The 22,959-nt window shown below is 38.8% G+C and overlaps 1 protein-coding gene across 1 annotated transcript; it reads right to left on the bottom strand.

The window, feature by feature from the left end:
• Positions 1 to 1,177: 1,177 nt before the first annotated feature.
• LOC133868819 (conserved oligomeric Golgi complex subunit 3) lies at positions 1,178 to 20,170 on the bottom strand. The gene is made up of 24 exons (XM_062305835.1): positions 19,969 to 20,170; positions 19,622 to 19,822; positions 19,488 to 19,532; positions 19,325 to 19,399; positions 19,137 to 19,232; positions 18,868 to 18,945; positions 11,840 to 11,925; positions 11,609 to 11,675; positions 11,057 to 11,119; positions 10,831 to 10,932; positions 10,517 to 10,621; positions 10,273 to 10,365; positions 9,760 to 9,848; positions 8,135 to 8,354; positions 7,310 to 7,396; positions 6,085 to 6,201; positions 5,949 to 5,981; positions 5,574 to 5,660; positions 5,418 to 5,480; positions 4,447 to 4,563; positions 3,752 to 3,844; positions 3,111 to 3,236; positions 1,705 to 1,805; positions 1,178 to 1,499 (listed from the first exon to the last, which is right to left on the bottom strand). Exons 1-24 carry the CDS (start codon positions 20,053 to 20,055, stop codon positions 1,367 to 1,369), a joined length of 2,364 nt encoding a protein of 787 aa, XP_062161819.1. The 5' UTR covers positions 20,056 to 20,170; the 3' UTR covers positions 1,178 to 1,366.
• Between the last annotated feature and the right edge of the window lie 2,789 nt (positions 20,171 to 22,959).

The following is a 22,959-nucleotide window of genomic DNA, read 5'->3' as shown; positions in this document are numbered from 1 at the left end:
AACCCCATAAAACATTGCTACATGTATATTCTTATCAATTACCATACCAGCATATCCCTTACAAAAAAAATAATAATAATAAATAACTAAATAAAATTTAAAAAAGAAAAAAGAAAAAGAAAAAAGGGGGACGGGGAAGGCATGTGGGGACAAATTCCCTCTACATGATGTAGTAGGGATTCCTTGGCAACTTGCTCCAACTTTTACGGAAATAGTTCGTAGGAATATCCCTCATTCTCTCCCATATTAGGTGGGTCGTGTGAGAAAGGGTGGGCCACGAGGAAACAACCCACCTTTGGGGGGAGGGGGAGGAGTTCCATGCAACCCATCCTCTTGCAACCACCACCTTAGGGTGGAGCGGTCCACAAACCACCTTCGCAAAAGTGGATCAAACGCCTCCATGACCTACTTATGATATGGGAGTACCCCGTAACTCACCAAACCCAAGAGAGAGTGGGTTGTAGGGGATTTTTCCCACAACCACCTCCGCGGGATGGGAGGAGGTGAATGCTAGAGTACGAAAGTTCTTTGCAAACCACCTTCGCAATGATGGGGATTCACTCGAGAACCCCTACCACCACATGCAAAAAGAGATTTTCCTCTACCACACCCACGAAAGGGATTTTCTCTCACCACCATCCCTTCCTTTTCTTTTTTTTTCCCCCTATTTTAAGAAATGTTGATATAACAAGAAATTCTTTTTGTACATGAGACAAAAATTTCATTGATTTTTTGAACGACAAATAGACAAGACCCTTTTATAAAGGTCAAAACATGATCCAAATTTGTTAGTTTTAGAAATCAAAGAGGCTTTATGATGTAGTAAACATTTAAGCCTAAAAAGAAATACATAGACAAATGCCTAATTGCAGAGAGACAAGATTTAAAGTTGATACATCTAATGATGTACATGATATCATTATTTAAATTTTTTAAAATGCGTGTCAACTTTAAGATCATGTACACTACTTTAAATCCTGACCATAATATCACTTTATATTTTAACCATGAAATAAATAGCATCCATTTTATTTGAAATTGAGAGGATCCTTATTTGACTCTTAATTCTTATGCTGCATACTCCAGTTGTCAACTTTACGCATAAATAGTTATATGTTGTCAATTGCATACAGTTAATTCTGCCAAATCAAAATGTGAATAGAATCAAAGCATCAAATTAATCAGATTCCATCTTCTTACCGACTTATGATTGTCATGCGAGTATTATCACAAGCAACATGGCTATAAGAAAAAGTTAACTACTGATGGAGATAATGAACATTTTAATTTCCTATAAACCTATCAGCAACGTCAAGATCATCTCATTGATGGAAGATTAGGCATTTTAAGTAATTCAATGGGCACCTTACAGGAGATTATCAAGTTGTGCTTGAAGATCCTGTATGGACACCATATTGATGATGTTTTGTATCTCTTCAGGGGAGTACTCTGCTTTTAACATGGATTGTACCTGTACATGGGCTTCCACAATGTTTGTCCTGCATTACCCAAATGAAAAAAGGGGGGGAAAAAGCGCTGGATTATGATGAATTCTTCAATTGAACTGAGCAAGAAGAAAATTTGACATAAGTCACAATGAACAGAATCGCAGATACAAGATTGGATGGTCCTGAATATTTCATGGATTCATTCACATTGACATGACCTTGGATTGCAAATTCCGCACGTGAATCATTAACTTACTTTATTGGTTTGAAAAGTATTGTTCGTGTTGATGGGTTCTGCAGATAAAGCTTCATCTTTGCCATTACTGGTGGCAACTCTTGCTGTATAGCAGCACTTACCTGTTCCAATAATACAGAATTAACACGTGAGCCTCGGACATCTTTTTTTCTTTTTTTTAGTAAGTAATCGAAATATTGTTAAAAAGTACAAAATGCACACTCAAATACACAAGAAGTATACAAGAGGAACACCTGACTAGAACGAAAAAGAAGATATATATATATATATATATATGGAAAGTCTAAAGCAGCTGTCCGGTGAAAAAGAGTATTGAAGGACTTTAAATTCACCACCGTCCTCTCGCGGTCTTTCCCTCTAAATATACCAAAAAAGATAGGATGGAATCATCTTCCACGCTGTTACACTCTAGGGATTGCCACTCAACCCTCTCCAAAAAGCGAACAGGTCAACCACTCTCATAGGCATTACCTGAGTACAACCAGCACGACTAAAGATAGCACTCCACAAGGCATTAGCAATCTCATAGTGTAGAAAAAGATAATACACAGACTCTCCACATCTCTTATACATTCAGCACCAATCCACTACAATGACATGCCACTTCTTAGGGTTATCCATGGTGAGGATTTTCCATAGGGCAGATGATCAAGCAAAGAATGCCGCTCTCAATGGAACCTTATTCCGTAGATACACTTCCAAGGGAAAGGAGTATCATCACGGGGGACAAGGACATTATAGAATGATCTAACGTTGAACAATCCTCTCTTTGCGGCAGGCCTTCCAAGAGAGGATTGTTTGACGGTATATCATTCTATAACGTCCTTGTCCCCCATGATAATACTCATTTCCCTTGAAAGTGTATTTGCAGACTAAGGTCCCTTGATAGCGGCACTCTTTGCTTGATTGGCTGCCTTATGAAAAATCCTCACCATAGATAACCTTAAGAAATGGCATGTCATTGTAGTGAATTGGTGTTGATTATATAAGAGATGTGGGGAGTCTGTGTATCATCTTTTTCTACACTAAGATTGCTAATGTCTTATGGAGTGCTATCTTTAGTCGTGCTGGTCGTACTTGGGTATACAACAAATTGAAGAATGAGGCAAAGACTTCTACCTCCCAATCATGAGCCTCGAACATCTTAAACATGACTTAGACAATGTCCATTTGGATACCAAGCAAAATGACCCAGGAAATCAAACATGTTACGCCAATGTACGAGATCTATTATGCGCATGTACATGGTTGAAAAGAATTTATCGTGCAACACCCTCATGCTTAATATAGTTTGTGTTGGCAAAGACAAATGGGTAAACATTTTAGAGAATGTTCCTCACTTACCTAATTGCAACAAACAGCTTTTTTATTGAGATGTCATAAATCAATAAAACTTCATGACATACCTTCTGAACAAGTTCAGCCACCTTATCTGGAGAAGCAAAAGCTTGATCCTTGAGTGGTTTGGCCATAACCGACTCTAGCTTTTGATTCTGATTGCCCGAGGATAGTGCAAATTTCACAGCTGTCACCTACAAAACAAATTGGTAACATTTACATTTTATTGTTCTTCTGGAAAGACAACGAAATTTCCTCTAATGGAAATTCCACAAAAAATAAAGTTTTGATGTGTGTGTATATATATATATATATATATATATATGAGAGAATTTTTTTCTACGCAATACATGGGAAACAGGATAGGGAATATATGAGAGAATTTAAATAACTGGTGTTCTACTTATCAGTAATTATAATGGTTAGACAGTAAACTTACACCTTAATACTAGAAATCGTGCAGTGGAACAGGGTTTTATGATCCTTTTGTGCGACATACAGACTTCTCTGCAGTCGTCTTACAACAGCAACAACAACAAAAATATGGGGTTGAAGAGGCAAGGTGTTCTATTTATAAAAATGTAATTTTCTCATGTCTTTCCCGGGGAATAAGCCAAGTCACATCAGTTTTTTGAACTAACTAGTGAAGTTTTCAGCATTATATTCTGAAGTCAGCCTAACAACATACCTAATGAGGAAATAGACAAACCTTGGTAACAAATGAAAGCATAGGATCCACGACTAGCTTAGTGACTGACATAATGAACTCCTCACATGTTGCTTTTAGGCTTTTCTCAAGTTCCTGCAAACAAATGAGTACCCGCCACATATTACAGTGCTACCTGGAATAAGGAAAATAGCAATACAAAGAAATAGTTCCAACAAATATAAAAATGACAATGATCCATCCACAGAACTTCGGTTATTCTCTCAAATCATTAGTTGGAGCAACTGGTATCCTAATTGGAAGAGAAACAAACCAATCACCATGGTCATGTAAAATTATAAGTCGGTGCTTGCATAGTCAACATCCACAGGTACCAACTGATAAATTAAAGATGCACAAATTAATGGCACCAACAGGTTTCAGTAACCAAAGCTTTTGCAGAAAGCATAAGCACTATCACCATCAATTGTAATAGTATATTAATTAAAAGCTAAAAGCCATTGCAAAAAATCAATGAAATTATATATACAAATTTAATTGAATGACTTAAGCATATAAGTTCTATGCCTTCATTATGAAGCACACTTAAATGACCTTTTACTCAGGAACACAATTTATTATCTTGCCTTCCAAACAAACCATGCGAGTGGAAGTACCACATGCTGTCAAAATGTCAACCAAGAAATATGCTGTAAACAACTCATATAAAGATTGTGTTTTAAGGCAAAGCCACAAACCTTCTTGGCATCTATTTGACTTTCCAAAACTCTGGGAGATAAAGTCCTTGCCAAAGAAGTTGATCTTGACCAGTCAAATAGCGAGGCTTGACCTCTAAGTATACGTCTTAAATGTTCCTGACAGTAGAATTCAACCAAAATAAAAATCCACTTAAGTGAAAGATAATAAAATTTCTCTAATTAGGAAAAAAAACCTGTACAAATGGCGGAAGAAATATTACCCGGAGAACTCTATGATCAAAAAGGTTTCTTTTTTTATTAATCTTTCTTTTTCAAACCTTTAATGCACCACGTTTCAGAAAATAATCCTACCACTTTGAAGGATGATTATTTAATACTTTCAACCTTTTTCTGCCATCTCAGCTTAAGTATCCTCAGTATTCTATGTAAGTGTTCCTTTAGGGTATTTAAAAGAATATTTTCAGGTAAATTACCTCTGGAAAAAAGGCCAAATGAAGACTGGAGACCAAACTATTAAGCTAACAACTCAACCACTTTTTGCCTTTGTAATCCATAAAAATCTATTCAAGAATCAACAGAATAGGTTGCAGCACCCTGATACAGCCTCTTCTTTTTTTTTCTTTTTTTTTTCTTTTTTTAATTTCTGTTTGACCTTTACAAAGTAAAAAGTACTCGAAACTTGTAGAAGCTAAACAAAATGAAGAAAGGCCAGATCGGATTTGAGGTACAATCTCAATAGAACCAAATGACTTGTGTTTGCTCATCCTCTAACAAATAACTCCAATACACATAATGGACAACAATCATGGAAGCTAAAGATCATAAAGTTCAATTATAATGCACAAGAGCATGCATTTATTCACAATGCGAAAATGATAAAACAGAGAAAAAAAAAATGAAAGGACTCAACAGAAGGAGTGCTCAAGCATGTGATTTATTCAGATGCAGATACAAGAAACACTAGGTAATGCTCTCAACTCTGGGAGAGCTTTAGCCTCAAAGATACTTACCAGCAAGTGGGAGAAATCAAGTTCCTTATGTGTAACTGAAAATTCAATATCAAAAGGTGCAATCTGGAAGACCACAAGTTATCAGTAATCACTTAAAAAATATTGTCTAATAGAATAACAACCAGAGAAACAAAAAAGAGAGAAAAGAGAGATCACCTGCTCCCTTAAAATAAGGAGATACTTTATAAGGAAGAGCTGGCCATCCATTGGTGATGATCTCTTTACAATGAGTTTGCTTGCTTTCTGTAGCAGATAGAAGGAAGCATAAATGACAAAAACTCATAGCAAACTACTACACATAAAACATGGTTTTTTGTTGACACACTTGAATATGAATCACAGGTCAACATATGAAAGCAATAATCCCTTCTTTCCATTGAAAAAGATAACACAGTAATGTAAAAACAACCTGATTTTCAACTGATATGGATAACATCATAAATATTGTATGTTACATTTGGAACTAATGCACAAAGGACTTCCCAGTATTGCATTCTACTGAATAGATAATTGTTTCTTTCACATACTCACTTGGATAGATATGGAGCAAACTTCTACTGCTTCCTGATAAAAAATCCAAACAGCCATATTTTAAACAAAATAAAGAAGAAAGGAAATCTAAAAGATGACTTGCATGGCAAAACTTATAATCCGAAGATTAAAATACCTGTGCTAAACCAGTGAAAACTGCTGCTTCTAAGCGGCGGTACAACTTCGAAAGACAGGAAAGAGTTTTCTCCAGCGGCGGATACCAAGTTTTATATACATCTGGGTTTTCCTCAGCCTAAAATTTGATAAACAAGCAGGAATAAATATGTAAGAATGTTATTCAAGAAGGATTTAAGCTTTACATCAGGGATTTAAAAAGTGAATAGATGATATATGACAACAACATCCACACGAGGGGCATAGCACACATCTTTCGACTTGGACCACAACCAATGGAGAGAATGAGCAGCTTCAACTAGGGGTGGGTATCGGTTCGGTTAATGGTGTTTTCAGTTCGGTTACCGACAAAGTTGGTTAATTCACCGACTTTATTTTGACAACCTTTAATTTTGATATTTTCAGTTAAATTGGTAAAATCAGTTAAAAAGCGGTTGGTTAAGTTGGTTAAAAACATGTGAGCATGAGTATTTGTGTAGAGCTTCCTCTACCTATTCCTTAGAATCAGTTAAAAGTCGGTCATTCCTTACTCTATAGTGTCGGTTTGGTTTGGTCGGTTATAAGTCGATTCGGTTAACCAGAAAAGAAAAGGAAAAAAAAAATTCCTATATCGACTACCGAACCGAACTGAAAGTCAAAATAAAATCTATACTGACTAACCGACCAAAATAAGTCGGTAGAAGCGGTAGGCGGTCGATGCGGTTCAGTGGCGGTCGGTAGTAGGTAGTCGAATATTTTGCCCACTCCACTCCTAGCTTCAACACATCTACAAGTCTGTGTGTGTGTACACTTCATTCACTGAAGTCTGAACTACCATGTAAGTTGGACACTAGCAACTTGCAGAAGTGTGTGTGTGTGCGCGCACGCGGACTTCACTCACTGAAGTCTAAACTACCATGTAAGTTGGACACCAACAACTTGCAGGAGTGTTAGACTTGAAGATGTGTTGAAGCTGCTAATTCTCTCCATTGGTTATATGTGTGTGTGTGTGTGTAGGTTGTCAACAAGCCATATTACATTCGGAAATTTTGCCCGAGGGGATGGTAGGAGAAATAAATGAAAGTTAAAATTATTACATTAGACTCTCCAAATTAGTAAGGAGACACTAATTCTGATATGCAGGACAATAGAAACTACACAAATGAATCTTTACCAAGCAACATAAGTATTAAAGTCACATATTTCTTAGTATAAGCTAAAAAAGGAGGCAGTGTAAGGCACATTACAGCAGAAATTTCTGAATTATTCTCAACAGATTGTTCCAGCTTCGCAGGGTAATCCAAGTCTTCATCGGAAGGAATATAGTTCTCTATCTACATAAGAAGCAAGCAAAAGGTTCAAAACAAATCTGCATATTTGAAAGAAATAGTAGCTTTCCTAGAAAGTTAGGAGAGAGAACAAGATCTTAATGTAGCAGCTACCTCGGAGGCCCAAGACAATCTATCTTTTTTGCAACTTTGGAAAGGTTTTAGCATTTCAAAAAAAGAAAAAAAAAAGTGGAAGTCAAAACATCGAGTGGCATAGCGACTTCAGAAAACTAATACTATCATTCTGATCCCTCCACAAGCACATTTACGGTTTCTAGACATGTAGTCTGCAAACTTATTGATATGTAGTAGCATAGCATTGAGATTCTAATTGTAATCAATCTAGAGTCAGTAATTTTCCAGGCAGAAAACAAAGAAATGTATTTTCCTAAAATACATCAAAGAGGTCAACAGTATTCAGTTTACCATAAGGATCGCTATGTAAGTAATCATACAGGAAGGAATCAAGTTTCCCATTTCCATTTGTTCCCCACCAATAGCCTCAAAAAATGGCATCAATGGTCTAACACGATCCTCATACAGTCATACTCAATTAAATGAAAAAGACAAGTCATTTTTAAAGTACAACATCATAGTAGAAGAAAACAAATGTACCACAATCAGTGAACAAGCTTTAAAAGCCAGTCAGTCAACAAGGAATATCTTGAATTTTTTTTTTTTAAAAAAATGGCAGGTGTATACATTGAAAATTAATATGAACTACAGCTGAAGAATAAAACGCACCTCATCACTAATATGTGTTCTAGCACGAAAAGTCAACCTCTCATGAACATCCGCTAGAATTCTTTGTAATGTAGGGCGTAGCCCAGCTAACGATTCACTCCGCCTATTTAGCTGTTCTCCCAAAACTTTAACTTTGAGGATATCAACAAGTTCGCACAGAAAATCGATATTTGTTTCATGAATAAGTTTTGGGCGGAGTGTATCATACAAATATGTAGACCTGCAGGATAAATTATCACTGTTATAAGAATTTCATATAAACTTATGATACGAATAAACAAACAAAATATTCATTGAATAACTTTAACATTGAAATAAGAGCTCGGGAGTACAGAAATCATTAATGTAATATTTCTGAGAGGAAAAAACAAAAAGAATTTTACATGCCAAACAACTTTCCAAAGGTTATCTAATACTTCAATTCTGAGGAAAAAACTACAGGTGATCACTCTTAAACACATGAAAGAATTGTCTTTTGTATACTTCTTGTGTACTTTGAGGTGCCTTACACTTTGAATGCCGTCACAATTAGTCATAAAAAAACAATAATAATAATAATAATAAAATAAAGATTGAAAGCCAACCAGTTTTAGGCAATACAAAATAAGTGAGCTTAAACGAAAAATAATAATAGAAGTAGTAGTAAAGCCAAAGAGAAATAAAGCAAATAAATGTCCACCTTACATTAGTTGTACACTTTGTATACACATTCACAAAAGAAGCTTCTACTTTTGCCCCATAACCATAATCTTATAAATGGAAAACATTTTGCCATAGTGATTTCAGCCCAGGTCACCACCATATTATATCGGAGTTTTTTCCATCTTTGGCACAAGAAAGGTGAAGTTTTTTACTTCTACAGAACTAGGGGGAACTACTTTTTACTCATTGCCATGCAGTTTGGCATAGGTAAAAACACTAACCTAGGCCATTTCATGTTAAACTCAATAGAATAGAAAATAAAATGATAGGCCCTTCCACTTCGCCTCGAGAGGTCACCGATGTCGGGGTGGTAGGTGATTCCTCCCCTCCGAGGGGTTGCATCATTCCTCTTTCTGTTGACGAAAATGGATTCTCCCAATCTAAGAAATGGCCTGTAGGTTATGATCATATCGGGGAGTTTGTAGGTTGGGAGGAGGAAAATGTTTTTTGGGATAGATTACCATTAGATTGGGCGTTGGATGAGGATTTTGCGTTGGCTGGGGACTTTGGGGAGGAAGTTATGGCAATTCGAGATGCCATGGAAGAAGAATTTTAGCGGGACAAGATGATTGCGCGCCAAAAGTCCAAAGGAAAGAGAGAGCTCCTGAACCTGCATAGCTCCATCAATTATGGCGATGATTTTATTCCTGCCAGGCGTAGGAAAGGCAAGGCCCATGTGAAGTAGGCCTTGGCGGGTTGTGTAGGGTTTTGTGGGTGTTGTTAGGGTGTTTTGTCTTTTGGGCTTGTTCTTGGGCTTTTGCTTTCTAGTTTGGTGTTTCCTGTTGTATACTTCTAGTGTACGTAGGAGCGCCTTACGCTTTCAATAATACTAATCTTACTTATCAAAAAAAAAAATGATAGGAAAAGAAAAAGGGAAAAAGAAAGAAAAATTCGGCTCTACAAAAGCAGGCTTGATAACTCACAGAGGATCTATCAATGCAGCCAAACTTGAAACATCCTCTGAAGAAGATGGAAAAAAATGATCAAACAGTTGGTGCTCAAGCTGACAGACCTGCAATTTATATCAGTGTCAATCAAAATGTCTCAAAAGAAAGGAAAGGGATCTAAAGAACAATTATGGTTATTGAGAAATGAAAGAAATTAAAAAGAAAATATTGAGGTGTAGCAAGGAACTCCAATCTAATTGTCACTCGATGGTAACCTTGCTGCGCCTTTTCATGGGGGCTTGCATTCATTATGGAATATAGGGTGAAAACTTGTGCGAACCAGGCTCATCTGACTGGATGAAGGTAGTACCCTTTTGCCCCCATAAAATTGTGAACAAGTAAAAGTTTTTATTATTTCTTAATAAGTGCATACAGACAAGAAAGTCATGAGAATTGTCATTCCATATACATGGCTTGAAGTCACAAAATATGAGGTATATTACTAAAAATCCAGTCCTTGAAGAACGTTCATAAATAAATCAACCCTACCTGCATTAGATATGCACATCCTGATCTAGTTAATGATGGCAATGCCTCTTTCTTCGCAAATTCAGATATCCGTTGATGCACTATGCCCCTAACCTGGATAGCATAAAACCAAAGGAACATATGATTAAAACCAACTGAATGCTCAAGAAAACAAAAAAATAAAAAATAAAATAAAAAAACATTAAAAGCAACAGACCAATGAAATAATAAAAATTATTTTCAAAACAACCAATCATCAACTCACCAAGGAAAGCCGTTGTTCACAATATAATCTATGGCATTCTGCAAGAAGTTGAACATATTCTTTCCTAGATGATCTGCTTTCAATTTCCTCTAGCAGTGGCTTAAGCTGCAAAAACGTAGAGTCTTAAGTTGCCTCTTCAGAAAAACAATCAAGTTATAGGACACATCTGATTCTCACATCAGAGAGATCCCAGTAAGAATTTAGAACTGTGCATTTCCTAATGCCCCGACTCCACTCACTGCCATAGCGGGTAATTTGTAATTAAATCTTCTGTTCAATAGCAGCTTTATTTTGAACCCAAAGAAAATGGTTACCTCACTTGCTGCTGCTTTGAAACGAACATATATAACAGATGCCTCTACACCTTCAGAAACAGTTGCTTTGTTGTTGCCACTAGATCGGATTGCTGCCTGGACCTGACAGAGGAAATGACCATATCACTGAGGCTTGAGCCTTCTATGAACTACCGACATATCTCTATATATGTGTGTGTGCACGCGTGCGCGCGTGTTACAATTATTCAAGTGCATATGACTTCACCTGAGAAAAAGCACTTTTGAGAACAGAAAGTACATGAGAACGTATCATTCCCAGAGCTCGAGACTGTCAAACATGAAAATTTCAAGATTCTTGAACATCAAAACAAATCATACTAGCAAAAGTTTCACACAATAGTAAAGGATGGAAATTGTTAGTTTTCAACCAATCAATCACCTTATAAAATAGGGAAAACTTTACTTATAACCCGTGATCTTTCATCGCTTTTGCAATTAAGTACTCAAACTTTAAAAAGTATCAATTTAGGGTACGATCTTTCAATTTTTTTCAATTTCTTTCAATTTCAACTCTCCATTAGAATTTTCCGTTAAATCCTATCAAAATTTCCAAAATATATATATATATATATATATATATATTTTTTTCAAAAAAAAAAAATCTAACGAATGGTTGAAATTGAAAAAAATTAAAAGATGGATACTATAAATTAACACTTTTTAAAGTTTGAGTACTTAATTACAAAAGTGATGAAAGATCAGAGGTTATAAGTGAAGTTTTCCCTATAAAATATTAACATCAGAATCACTTGTGTACCTGAAGTTGTCGGAATTTGAGCAAGTAAACACTGGATTCTGCATACTGTGGATTGCTTTCAACATACCTAAAATAGGCACAAAGTTCAAATAATGATGAGTTCTCATTTTTCATTACCAACAAATACTAACAATTCCCAGCCCCAACAACAAACTTGCATTGTTTTTAACTGAGTAATGTCAGAACCAAAGAATTATTGAAAAATATTTACTTTGAAAATCATCCACTTACAAAATGCAATCATCAAGCCGCTTGAGCAGTGGGAGAAAGTTCTCATTTCCAACATTCATATTTGGAGAATAAAAGTTGGAAGCAATCTGCACATAGTGCAATACATTATTGCAAATTGCTATGTTATGCATCATAACTTTAATCTCGACACAAAACAAATAACCAAGATTGCAAAATAACTCTATCTGAACAGAGTATGTAAAGTTTATGTGTTTACACATACATACAGATAAATACAACCCATCCAGCCATAAGGGGTTCAACCACAACCTCACCCTCTACCCCTTCTTTATGAAAAGTGGAGAAGCCATTTTGTTCAAAGACCACGGGTAAAGTATATAGGTGCTTCACACAAACTTCAAATGATGATATTCAATTCAATTCAAGCTTGATTGATACTAAAAGAAAATAAATACTACAGAGAAAATGACATATACAGAATCTGTTATACTAAAAGCGCATACATAATTTTTTTTGATAAGTAAGAAGAAAATTTTATTAGAAAAACGCAATCAAGTATACAGGGGGTATACAAGAGAGACAATTAAGAAGAAGAAGAAGAAAGCAATACAAGGAAATCGTTATAACTAATCTCTAGAGGTGCTAAATGCGCAGCCGTCCAGGAGTACAAAGAATGGAGAAAAAAGGAAATGAGCTCCTCTATGGTTCTTTCTCTGTCCTCAAACTGTCTATCGTTGCGTTCCGTCCACAAGCACCACATAAGACAACAAGGAGCCCTCTTCCACACGACCGCACTACGGGACCGTCCCCCCGACCACCAACATGCAAATAAGTCTATCACCCGAGAAGGCATCACCCAATGCAAACCGAACCGGCTAAGGATGACATACCAAAGAGCGCGTGCAACCTCGCAATGAAGAAGAAGATGATCCACAGTCTCCCCGGTCATTTTACACATGCAACATCTATCAATCACAATGACACGCTTCTTTCTGAGATTGTCCAAGGTGAGAATTTTCCCTAACGCTGCCGTCCAAGCGAAGAAGGCCACTTTCAATGGGGCCTTGGTCCGCCAAATACTTTTCCAGGGGAAAAAAGAAGCTTCTTTGCAGGCAAGAGCCTTATAGAATGATCTAACATCAAAAAACCCTTTGCGAGAGAGGGTCCACCAAAGCCTGTCCCCCCCATCTTGAGCCACCTTGGATGAATACAGTAAGGAGAAAAAGGAAGCCATAACGTCCACCTCCCAATCGTGAACATCACGGAAAAATCTGACATCCCACTGATAGGAGCCACTTACCACTACCAAATGGTCTTCTACCAAAGAATCCTTGACACAAGCTATATCATAAAGAACTGGAAAGGCTTCCTTGAGGGGCATCTCTCCACACCAAACATCATCCCAAAAACGAGTCCTCGACCCATTGCCCAAGATAAATCTGGTATATCTACAAAACAAGCTCCACCCCTTCCTTATGTTCTTCCAACTCCCCACACCGTGAGACCCAAGGGGATCTAAGGAACACCAACCAGCCCTAGTAGAGCCATACTTCGCATCCACCACGGATTTCCACAGAGCTTCTCTCTCATTTACATAACGCCACAACCACTTCCCTAACAGCGCCTTGTTGAAAATTCTCAAATTTCTTATGCCCAAACCACCTTCAGAAATAGGATGACAAACCTTGGACCAACTGACCAAGTGGTATTTGAATTCGTCGCCTATGCCACCCCACAAAAAGTCACGATGCAGCTTCTCAATGCGAATAGCAACACTGGAGGGAATAGGGAATAGAGAGAGAAAATATGTAGGAAGGTTGGAGAGAGTACTCTTTATAAGGGTAACCCTACCCCCCTTCGACAAATACAACCGCTTCCAGCTAGCCAACCGCCTCTCAATCTTCCCTACAACTTCATCCCAACAAGACTTAGCCTTAAAAGGAGCTCCCAACGGAAGAATAAGATACTTTATAGGAAGAGAGGACACTCCACAACCCAATATGTTAGCCAGACCGTCCATATTATCCACCTCACCCACAGGAACCATCACAGATTTGGCCAGGTTAATCTTCAATCCTGACACAGCTTCAAAAGAAATAAGAAGCATACGAAGATAATGAAGATGATCAGAATTAGCCCCACAAAAGACTAAAGTATCGTCTGCGAACAATAGGTGAGAAATGTTAATAGCTTCCCTGTTGCCAGAACCCACAGAGAACCCTGAAAGGTAGCCCTTTTGAACAGTAGCGAAGAAGAACTTACTAAGAGCCTCCATCACAATGACGAACAATAGTGGTGACAGAGGATCACCCTGTCTAAGGCCACGAGAGCTACTGAAAAAACCGGTTGGGGAGCCATTCACCAGCACAGAGAATCGCACCGTAGATATACAGTGCGCTATCCAAGAGCACCATCTCTCCCCAAAGCCACATCTTCTCAACATATACAGTAAGAAATCCCAGTTAACGTGGTCGTAAGCCTTCTCAACATCCAGCTTACAAAGTAACCCTGGTTCGCCGGATTTGATTCGACTATCCAAGCACTCATTGGCAATAAGAACTGAATCAAGAATTTGCCTGCCTTTCACAAAAGCATTTTGAGGGGATGATATAATCTTCTCCACCACCTTTTTAAGTCTATTTGCAAGGATTTTAGCAATGATCTTGTACACACCACTAACAAGACTGATAGGACGAAAGTCCTTTAAATCCACAGCCCCAGATTTCTTCGGAATTAAGGCAATAAAAGTGGCGTTAACACTTTTAACAAACTTGCTTTGAGAGTGAAAGTCCCATAAAACCCTCATAAGATCTGTCTTGATCACATCCCAACAGTCTTGGAAAAACGCAAGAGAAAACCCATCTGGACCAGGTGCCTTATCTCGATTCATGCTTTTCACCACCTCTAAGACCTCCACCTCCTCGAAAGGAAGTTCTAGAGAAGAGGCCTCAGCTGCATCCAAGGTGTCGAAAGCAATATTATCCATTCTAGGTCTCCATGGGAAGGGTTCTGTAAAGAGAGACTCATAGAATTGAGCCACATGCTCTCTGATAACCTGCTGGTCGGATGAAACAGAGCCATTGATGGAGAGCGACTCTATGGAATTAGACCTCCTGTTCGAGTTAGCAATCCGGTGGAAGAATTTAGTGCATTTATCACCCTCTTTCAGCCACAGAACCCTAGACTTCTGTCTCCAACTAATCTCTTCCTGCAAGGTAGAGTTCTCCAGTTCTCTGATGACCGCACATTTCCTCTCCTTTTCTACAGAAGATAAACCTTGTTGTTCCTCCAACCTATCAAGAGTACATAACTCTTCCATGTGCAATTTTTTGCGAAACTCCACATTGCCAAACTCCTGATCATTCCATCTCTTGAGATCAACCTTTAAAGCCTTAAGCTTTTGAGTGAAGATGAAGCTAGGAGAACCCTGGAAGCGATAAGACTCCCACCAAATCCGAACCCTATCCACAAACCCACCCTATCCACAAACCCTTCAGCCTTCAACCACATATTCTCAAACTTGAACGGTCTGGAACCCCATTGAATGCCACTACAATCCAGGAGGATAGGGAAATGATCAGAACACAATCTAGGAAGCCTTTTCTGAATAGACCCTGGAAACTTGACCTCCCAATCTGGAGAGACAAGAAATCTGTCAATACGAGACCAGGAGGGGTTCTCCTGATTATTGGACCACGTGAAAGTCCCTCCAGCGAGAGGAAAGTCCATGAGGCCCTGCTCGAAAATAAAGTCTGAGAACTCCATCATAGCAGCGGTAAGGCGACCTTCCCTAGACCTTTCAGCAGGAAAACGAATGACATTGAAATCACCCCCAATACACCAAGGCATCTCCCACCAAGAAGCAAGGCCAGCCAGCTCGTCCCAGAGCAACCTTCTAACAGAGTCAAGGTTAGGACCGTATACCCCCGCGAAGGCCCAAGTAAAGTCATCGGCAACACTCCTAAAAGAACAAGCGACAACAAACTCCCCCACATACACATCTAATTTCTCAACAACCCTTCTATCCCACATGATAAGAATACCACCAGAGGCCCCGCTTGAGGGTAAGTAACACCAATCAACGAAGTGACATCCCCAAAGGCGCCTCACTAAGCTGTTGGAGATGAACTCCAGTTTGGTTTCTTGCAAGCAAATAATGTCTGCCTTCCATTGTCTAATTAGGTTTTTAACTTTCAACCGCTTGCTACCCTCATTTAAGCCCCTGACATTCCACGAGAGAATTTTAGGCTTCATAAAATACCTCCAATCGCCCTCCCTTTACACCTACTCTGAGAGTTGCTTCCGCTTCTCGCATCATAATTAATAGAACAAGATAATCTATTAAGTTCTCTATTGAACTTGTTGCCCGCTTTCAGAGAAGAACCCGTCTCCTTCTTGTCATTTTCAGCAAGGATAGCCTCAAACACGGCTGAAAGCTGACCTTCATAGCCATCACACGTAACCCCCACCGACTGGCTATACTCCAGAACCGCCTTCAAGAAATCCATTGGAGATTTTTTACCGGAAAGACCCCTGAAATTATCACCCGGACAGCAGCACAAAGGAGCCGGCTCTTCCTCCGGGGGCTCAATAAGCTTCATTCCATTCATGGGCCCCAAACCGGAAGGGGAGAAGAGAGTAATAGAGGTATCTACAACTTCTAACTCCGAGGGATAAAAGCCCGAAGGCATCAAAGGATCCAACGAACTCCGACCAGCCCAAACAACCATCACTGAGTCTGAACCCATCCTAACTATGGCAGGGACTTCCGGAATTTTAGGAACAACCTCCAACCTAGAACCGGGTAGCTCAGACCCATTAAGAACCAGCGGAGAAGTTAAACTTTCCAAGGCAGGGACAACATTCAGCCCTCCGACGCAGAGCAGAGCTGGGCATATGCCGGTGTCCACCACGTTGATGAGTGGCCCGGGACCTAACTCCAACAGCTTGGAGTAGCATGCTGGAGTTTGGATATCGAGAGGAGCAGAAACACCACCGTCAGTCTCTGTGCATCCCGCAGACTGAACCGCACTCCTGGCTATATCCTTTTCTTCCTTCTCTTCCCTTGTATCCGAATCTCTGATAACAGGACGAGACCCCCGCTCTGGCCTGGAGGCAGACTCGACGCATGTGATCTCCAAAGACGTGATCGTCGTAGGGGGAAGACAGAACCCGCCAGAAGTCGACGCTCCCTCCGGAACACTCTCTGGACCTCCGGAACCCGACACTGCCAGTGGTTCTGTTACTGTAGGCGTTACTATAGGCATAGCCCGATCAGCCGTTGAAACACTTGGGTTGGGCTTAGATTTCGGAACCCAACAAGTCCTCTGCTTTTTCTTCTTTCTGTTCTTTTTCCTCTTCCGCCTGTCACCATTGGGCTTGAAGCCCGGCCCAACCAACAACAGCCCTTCACGCACACTACTCAGTGCTCGGTCCACCTCATTTTTCAACTTCTCCAGCTGGCTCTGCCAGAGCAGCAGGGAAGGTAGCGTGTCTTTCCCTCCAAACTTCTGAAATCCATCGCTTTTTTCACCAAAGGAGTAGACTGACTTGCCTCGGAAAACAGCATGGGACTTTGCTTCCGAAATAGGAAAACTCCTGTCCCCCTGCATAGCGTCGAAGGCATAACGGTCATGATGGTCTTTACCCAAGAGGTGCTCCGTCTGACCCTTCTTCAACCCTTCCTCCTCCGGTCGGCGAGGACCTGTGCATAGCACTTCAGCGTAAGATGGTGCTTTGTCTGTGGATGAACCAGTAGCATCATCAGTGCCAGCTCCATGATCGTGAACCCGCTCCATCGCAGGCGGAGTTCCAGTCCGAACCAGAACTTTCCCTGCTGAGTCTGAGAGGAAATCCCTGGTCTTACCCAGCTCAGCCAAGAAACTGCTCCATCCCCACCCATTCCGTCCTTCAGGAATGTAAATAATCCCTTTCAAACCTCCCAAGGCATAGGCTGCTACTTCGATAAAACTTCCAGCTGTGTTGCCTCCTCGCCTAACAATGAAGACCTTGGACCCCTCCCTGAAAGACCTTACAAAATCCGTCCCTGTAAACCTCAGCACACTCTCCAGGGTCGAGAGCAACCATCCGCAGCTCTGGGCACCAAGCAGTATGAGCCCTGAAAATCTCCTCCTCCTTTCCTCCACTCTTACCACCGAAGCACCTTCTATCACCGAGAAGACAAACGTTTTGGATTCCACATAGCACCACCTCTCCATTCCTAATCTACTCTAAAGAACCTCAGACTTGAAATTATAAATCTTTGGATGAAATCTAGGTTCAGGTAAGGAGAGGATGGATGGTCATTTTGACTTCAAGGCTAGAGTGCATGGCAAGAACCCACTCAGCGCATACATAATAGAGATAGTGAAATAGATTGTTCAAAAGTGATATTAAGGGTAGAAACTGAGACCAAAATTAACTGAGAAAGGAATACATATTTTTACAAATTAAGTTGTTCAGCATTAGCAGTTGAGGCTAACAAAAACTACATTATTTTACAGACGATCACAACTACCAATTAATGCTCACAGCAGGGTTAATGACGTCAGCAATATTCAAAATTAAAGCTCAGTTAGACTATATGATTTTACAGGTGATCACAGCTACGATGTGCCGTACTTAATTTAAACAATGTTATACTTTGTTTAAATGAACAGCACCTTCCAGAATTTCTTTGCACACCTTTTTTGCTAATAAATAGATAATTAATGAAGATGATGCTTTCATAATTGATATTGTAAGCACACAGCTACTACTTATCTTGCCACAGAAGATACATGAATGACCAACCTAATTTGGAGATAACTCAAGATTCCAACATTTAGAGAAGTTACTTTCTTTTAAGCTTGTGGAAGTTTGGATAAGCTAGTGTGACTTTTGGAAGAGGTTTCAACAACAACAATGACTTTAAATAGGAAGCTTCTAGTTGCTATATATCAAAATAATGTTCCAAATCTTGTCCCATTACTTCAGTAATGTTTTCTATTGTGGGTCTCTTCAACTAATAAAAAAACAATATATCAAAACAAACTCAAACTCTTGTTAAGATTGCATCCAAACCTTACATTCTCCAATTCATCAAAGTACTTGAGCTTACTATGAAGTGCTTCTGCAAATTCAATCAGTCTTTGCTTCTCTATTACCTGCAACAAGAACAGAAAAGTGAGACAACAAGTAAACTATTTTAAACAAAGGTTTACTGCCTCCAGTATTTCAAATTCAATCAGTCTTTGCTCATGTTTAGTGTTGAACCTCCAGAGAGTGCAGCAAAACTATCAAAAGATTTGTGGACTTGTGAAGTGACATTAAGATAGGAAATGAGTGAAAAACACACCAGCCGGTCACACGCATCATGAAGAGTTTTTGTCTTTATAGCTACTGTCTGGTGCTCCAGCTGTAGTCCATCAAAGCAGTGTAGGGTGTCATCCACCTGCTCAAAAGGGAACTCAGACATCGTACAACTCCAAATCCAAACGGATAAAGTACAGCTTAGGAGACCAATAGATGTCAAAATAGACTAACCTGACTAAGTAAACCATCACATGTCTGTATGCGCTCTGTTAAAGAGTTTACATACTGTTGATATTTCTCCTCCGTCTAAGGAAAGAAACGAATGAGGTGAAATAAGCATTTATTCACACATACTATGCAGACAAATATGCTACAATGAGAAATCACCACTGACCTCTGACTTCATTGCCGATTCAAGATCGTTAAACCACTTGTAAAACTGCAACATTAAGGGAAGGAAGATGAGTCAAACCAAAAGCTTTAGATGCAAGCCTCATTTATCATGGAACCAAACAATAAAACTGATACCTGGTTTGTATTGACCAAGAATGGTTGAATTGTAGGAGCAGAAACTCGGACAGAGCTGTCCTCGGCCGAAACGGAGACGGACAAGGCGTTATCCGGGTGAGAGACATGATCTTGTGCCAGATTGGGCGGAAAAGGCCGCTCCGCAACCGCATGAGACAGCGCTACAATTGCCGCTTGTTGATGCTCCGTCAGAGGAGCATTCTGCACCGGCAAAGCAAAATCAAACGAGGAAGCGGTTTCGATCATAAAAGTTCACAGATCAGATCGAGTATTAGCAAAGCAAGATTTCAAATTCAAATATGTAGATCATGAAGCAAGAAAGCGCAATTTCATTAAAACGCAGATACCTGCTCCCAAGTAGAGGCAAAGTTGTAGCCTCTAGAAATGGCCCCCGATTTCGGAAGCGTAGGAGGGCTTGGTTTCGTGCTTGCCATTTGCGCTCTCAGGCCTCAGCTGAACCGTCCTCCTCCACAGATCCAGACGTGGTGCTTCGACATGCGTATTGTGAATTGTGTGCAAGTGTAATAGATTCAGAAGAATAACAAGATTCGGTAAAGCATGCTTCTTGTTCAATGGGCCTTGCCTCTCGGTGGCATATAGCGTATGGGCCATGGAGCCCTCCATGGAAACGTGGCCTCAAAATAAAAGACATTAGATTTTTTTTGGGGGGGCTCAAAAGACATTAGATTAGCATAACTTCTATTGTTAGTTAAATTTTTTTTAAAAATAAATAAAGGACAAATATTAAGGGGGATCCGGCTTCTATACGGCACTAAAAAGTACCGCATATCTGTTGTGATTTTTTCCTACGGTTGGGATGCAAATAGCAAATGTATGAAACAAAAAATAAAACTCCGTCACCTCACTGTTACAAATAGCAAACATAGAAGCCGAATCCTTCTTGGGGTGTCCGACGTAGCAAAGTCTCTCTCTCTCTCTTTCTATCGGCTCCGTGATGATTGAAGGCAATTTTGTTGGGAAACCTCGCAAATACACAGTACCAGGCAAAAGCCTTTTGATTTCTTTCCCTTTATTCCCTCGATCTCTTTTCTGATTGAAACTTTACTCCCACCGTTTCACATGTGATTGTTTCTTCCATTTCTCATCTCACCTCCATTTTACTCCAATTTTCCTGCTCCTTCGGCTTCTTTTACCTTCAATTTCATCTGGGTGTTTCTTCTTCTTTGTGTTCTCGCACAATATCTCTAGGGTTTTCATTTTTACCTTCTTGGCTACTTTGAATCTCACATATTGTTCACTTCTCAGGTCTCATTTGCCTTAAATCTCATTTGGGTATTTCTTTCTTTTTGCAGATTTGTGCTAAAACGTCCAGCGTTTTGATTTTAATTTTGTAGGCTAATTTGATTGTCCAATTTCCTTTGTCGGGTTACTCTGAGATCTCAATTCTGAGTCTCAGGTTGTACTCCATTCCCTTTGATTCACTGTTTTCCTCTCTGAATTTCAATTCCAGTAGCAATGTCACAAGGCTATGCTATAGAGCTTTACTTCGATCCTGCCCTTGAAAACCAGGTCTTGAAGGCCTGGAACATGCTCGCTCGGAGCCAAATCTACACCCAACTTATTGAGATCGAATCTCGACCACAATCAGTGATATCACCCTCTTCTCTAATTGGGAGCCTTCCTAGTGACATTCTTTTTCTTTCGCCTACACCTTTGTTGTCGCTTCTTGAGTTCCAGTCACAAATGTGCAATGCAATGAGGTAGGAAGGGATCAAAATTGCGGAGGAGTATCGCCAGGACTCGTGGATTCCTTATTACGTAGTTGCTCAGGAAGTGTCGCGCAATAAGGAAAAAAAAAAAAAAAAAAAGAGGCTAGCTGTAATGGAGAAGTGACGGAGTTTTGTTTTTTTCCTTCGTATGTTTGCTGTTTGCTGTTTGCATCTCAGCTGTAGAAAAATCACTACAGATATGCGGTACCTTTTTAGTACCGCATAGAAGCCAGATCCTATTAAGGGCATGTTTAAAATTACGTCGAAAAATAAAGTTTTTGTTTATAAAGCTTTTGTCTGTTACCTTTTGTCAAAAGTGCTACTACTAAAAAGCTTATTTACTTATTGGATAACTGCGTGTCTTAATTGCTTTTTGGATATTACTTATGTTTGGTAACAAAACTAAAAAATGTTTTTTCTGCAAAAATGACAATAAAGTACATTTAAAGTTTTTTTTTTTTTCCATTTAATAGCAACATTTTTATATAAAAATGGTTATTGTGAACATTTTCGGTTTTTTTAATGGTTTAATTTCATATTTTTAACTTGGATGTCCAATATTGTACTTTTTTTACCTTAAAATATTGTCCATAAATAAAAAGTAATAATTTAAAACGTAACAACCTATGTAACAAAACCTCAACATTTTATTTCTTTCTTTTTTGTACCTATCTGTGATAAAAAGTGATGTCCAACATTTTTTTTCTTTCTTTTTTTTATATCCATTTGTAACAAAACGTCAAAACCTTTATAAGTTCTAAGCTATAAATAAACTTTCAATACAAAACCAAAATAATACCAAAAAGAAATAAACAAACACAAAAGGAATATGAACTAATAAAAAAAACAAACATCATTAAAATAAGAACAACAATTCAAAGTATTCGATGCATAAATTTTTTTTTAAAAAAAGCAATAACAACAACACATCAACATCAACGGCTTATAAGTATATTAGCAACACGATCACACTCAATATTCATATAATTTTGGAAAAACTACAGAAAACCTCCTGAACTTTTACTCGATTTAAAACTACTCCCAAATTTCAAAAATTCTCAAATTCACCCCTAAAACTTCTAATTTGATGCAATGTACCCCCTTCAATAGGATTTGACGCTAAATCCTAACAGTTTTTGTGAAATAACGAATATATTTCTTTTCATTTAAAAAAAAAAAAAATCAAGAACCCATGGGGTCACAAGGTGACCCATTGCTGGGTGGGTCTCAATTTTGTTTTATTTTTTTAAAAATAATAATAATAATAATAATAATAATAATTTGAAATTAAGAGTAAATTTAGAATTTTAAAAAAGTTTCAGGGGCATAAAGGTCATTTTGCCCCTTTTGCCGTCTAATTTAATGTCAAACCCTAACAGAATTGGGACATTGCATCAAATTAGAAGTTTGAGAGATGAAATTGAAAGCTTTTGAACTTTGGAGGATAGTTTCAAATCGAATGGAACTTCAGGGAAGTTTTGTAAAGTTTTCCTATAATTTTCATTGGATATCTCTGATTGTTGTATGCTCTCGTCTAGTGCTTCACATCCCCTATACTTTTAGTAGGTAGCAAATCTCCATCATCATCATATGGTTGGAAGTCAACAT

This window comes from Alnus glutinosa, chromosome 5, assembly GCF_958979055.1.
Source record: "Alnus glutinosa chromosome 5, dhAlnGlut1.1, whole genome shotgun sequence".
In the NCBI taxonomy this organism is placed as follows: Eukaryota; Viridiplantae; Streptophyta; class Magnoliopsida; order Fagales; family Betulaceae; genus Alnus; species Alnus glutinosa.
The sequence above is the reverse complement of the archived record's forward strand: the minus strand, read 5'-3'. Positions and strand labels throughout refer to the sequence as shown.